The 2,876-nt window shown below is 51.7% G+C and overlaps 1 protein-coding gene across 1 annotated transcript; it reads left to right on the top strand.

The window, feature by feature from the left end:
• Nucleotides 1-259: 259 nt before the first annotated feature.
• LOC117621790 lies at nucleotides 260-2,480 on the top strand. Its single transcript, XM_034352338.1, has 2 exons — nucleotides 260-1,789; nucleotides 1,986-2,480. Exons 1-2 carry the CDS (start codon nucleotides 260-262, stop codon nucleotides 2,478-2,480), a joined length of 2,025 nt encoding a protein of 674 aa, XP_034208229.1.
• The last annotated feature ends 396 nt before the right edge of the window (nucleotides 2,481-2,876 follow it).

Here is a 2,876-nt window from a genome sequence, read left to right on the forward strand (position 1 = left end):
GGCAAATTTCTTGGCTTCATGATCAGCCAAAGGGGTATTGAGGCCAACCCAGAAAAGATCCAGGCCATCTTAGATATGACAATACCTAAGACGGTCAAGGATATCNAAAGCCTTACAGGGCGTGTTGCTGCCCTGACNAGATTTATCTCCAAGGCCACTGACCGCTGCGCCCCATTCTTCAAGGCCCTNAAGGGCACTAAGCGAAACATCACTTGGACTGCCGAGTGTGAAGACGGCTTTCAGCGAGCTCAAGGAGTATATGGGCCGNGCTCCTTTGTTGTCAACCCCTGAGCACGGAGACATCCTCGTGNTTTATCTCTCCGTCTCAGCTTCGGCTGTTAGCTCNGTGCTCATTCGATCGAAGGACAACGCGGAGCACCCAGTGCATTATGTTAGNAAGGCATTGCAAGATGCCGAAGTTCGATACCCAGACATCGAAAAATTGGCGTTCGCCCTGGTCGTCTCGGCTAGACGCCTCCGACCATATTTCCAAGCTCACACCATCCATGTCTTAACCAACCAACCNCTCCGACAGGTGTTGCAGAAGCCAGAAACCTCTGGGAGACTGGTTAAATGGGCTATTGAACTTGGCGAGTTTGATATTCATTACAAACCCCGCCCGGCTATGAGGGGGCAGGCCGTTGCTGACTTCTTATCTGAATTCACGGAGCCCCAAGCTTCTGCAGCTACCCAGCTCATAACCGAACCCAATCCCTCTCCGAGCCANGACCAAACCCCCACCAAAAACACTCTCGACCTAACCCAGCCCCTGTGGACCTTATTNGTGGATGGCTCTTCTAATGCCCAGGGGTGTGGGGCCGGCCTCGTTCTCGTCTCCCCAGACAAGGTTGCCCTCGAGTACGCCCTCCGCTTCAATTTCCAAGCCTCNAACAATGAGGCCGAATATGAAGCACTCTTAGCTGGNCTTCGCCTAGCCAAAGAGATGGACGCCNGGCAAATTCAGATCTTCAGCGATTCACAACTCGTGGTCCATCAAGTTAACCAAGACTTCACGGCTAAGGATGCCTCTATGACGGCTTACCTCCAGCATGCTCGGCACTTGCTGGCAACCTTCCATGCCCACACTATCAAGAAAGTGCCGCGCTCAGAGAATAGCCATGCCGATGCACTAGCCAGGTTGGCTTCAGCCTTGGAGCAAGGAATGGGTCGCCACATCCACATCGAGTTTTTGGCCCAGCCCAGCACAAAAGCCCCACTCATCTGCACAATTGACCACAGCCCTACATGGATGGACCCCATCCTCCAGTTCTTGCAGAACCAAACACTACCGGCTAACCCAGCCGAGGCGAGATGCGTCCGCCATCGCTCTGCCCGTTACCTGGTCATTAACGGCTCCTTATATAAGCGAGGCTTCAGCCTCCCTTACCTTCGATGCCTGACTCCAGAGGAAGGTCACTATGTCCTCCGAGAAATCCATGAAGGCATCTGCGGCAACCACTCGGGCGCACACTCGCTAGCCCATAAGGCAATCCGCCAAGGATACTTCTGGCCTTCACTCCACACTGATGCCCAGGCCTTCACCCAGAAATGCGACAAGTGTCAGCGATTTGCCAACATCCCACAACTCCCAGCTGAACCATTGACCGCCATGGTCAGCCCTTGGCCATTTGCCCAATGGGGACTGGATCTCATTGGACCCATGCCAGAGGGCAAGGGCCAAGTCAAATATGCAGTTGTGGCTGTAGACTACTTCACCAAGTGGGCTGAGGCCGAGGCCCTGGCCACTATCACTGCGGCTCGCATCGAATCTTTTGTGTGGCAAAACATTGTATGTCGCTTCGGCATCCCCAACTCCATCGTCACCGACAATGGCCGGCAATTTGACAATGCCAAATTCAAACAATTTTGTTCCAACCTCAAGATTCGTTTATGCTTCGCCTCCCCAGCCCATCCTTAGTCCAATGGCCAGGTCGAAGCCGTGAACAAAATTATCAAGAAGACTCTCAAGACTAAACTTGACAAAGCCAAGGGCTGCTGGCCAGAGCTACTCCCGGAAGTACTGGTCCTATCGCACCACCTTCCGCACATCCACGGGTGAGACGCCATTCTCCCTATCTTTTGGAACCGAGGCCGTGGCTCCGGTAGAGATTGGCCAGCCCACATACCGAACGTCCACTTACGACGCCACGGCCAATGACGAGCAGTTGGCACTCAACCTCGACTTCATTGACGAGCTTCGGGACCAATCGAGCATGCGCAATGTCGCGTACAAACAATGCATCGCCAAATACTACGACTCCCGAGTCAAGCCCCGTGCTTTCAAAATGGGGGACTGGGTCATGCGCAAGGTTTCCTTGGCTACCAAAAATCCTAACGAAGGTACCCTCGGCCCTACATGGGAAGGTCCTTACGAGATTATCAAAATCTGCCGACCCGGCACTTATAAGCTTCGCGACTCAACAGGCAAGACGCTGCCTCACCCGTGGAACGCTGACCACCTCAAGTACTACTACAAGTAAACATATCTAGACCCTAAGGCAATACTTTGGTCTTGATTATTTACTTTAAGGTAGACGAAAGGTACCTAGACCCTAGACCACTTGTACCTTCTGCCTTTCGGCATCTATTTCAATAAAATGCCCGACTCTGGCTCATTTTCATACTCACATTGTTATTTTTACCAACACAATTGTTATTTTTATGCATATCAAGCTAAGTCTCATTTCATAAATAAAAAACAGCCTTGCTCCAGGCAAGGACAAAGGTTCATACATCACCAAATTAAACAAAATACATCAGTGTTTCAACAAAATAACTAAAGTACAAAATAGCTATAGCACATCACAAAGGCAACGCCTTCAGGACTCGGTCGAAGGGGCATCCTCAGTGGCTGGCTCAGCCTCTGGTGTCGGGGT

This window comes from Prunus dulcis, chromosome 3 (genome assembly GCF_902201215.1).
Source record: "Prunus dulcis chromosome 3, ALMONDv2, whole genome shotgun sequence".
Lineage (NCBI taxonomy): Eukaryota > Viridiplantae > Streptophyta > Magnoliopsida > Rosales > Rosaceae > Prunus > Prunus dulcis.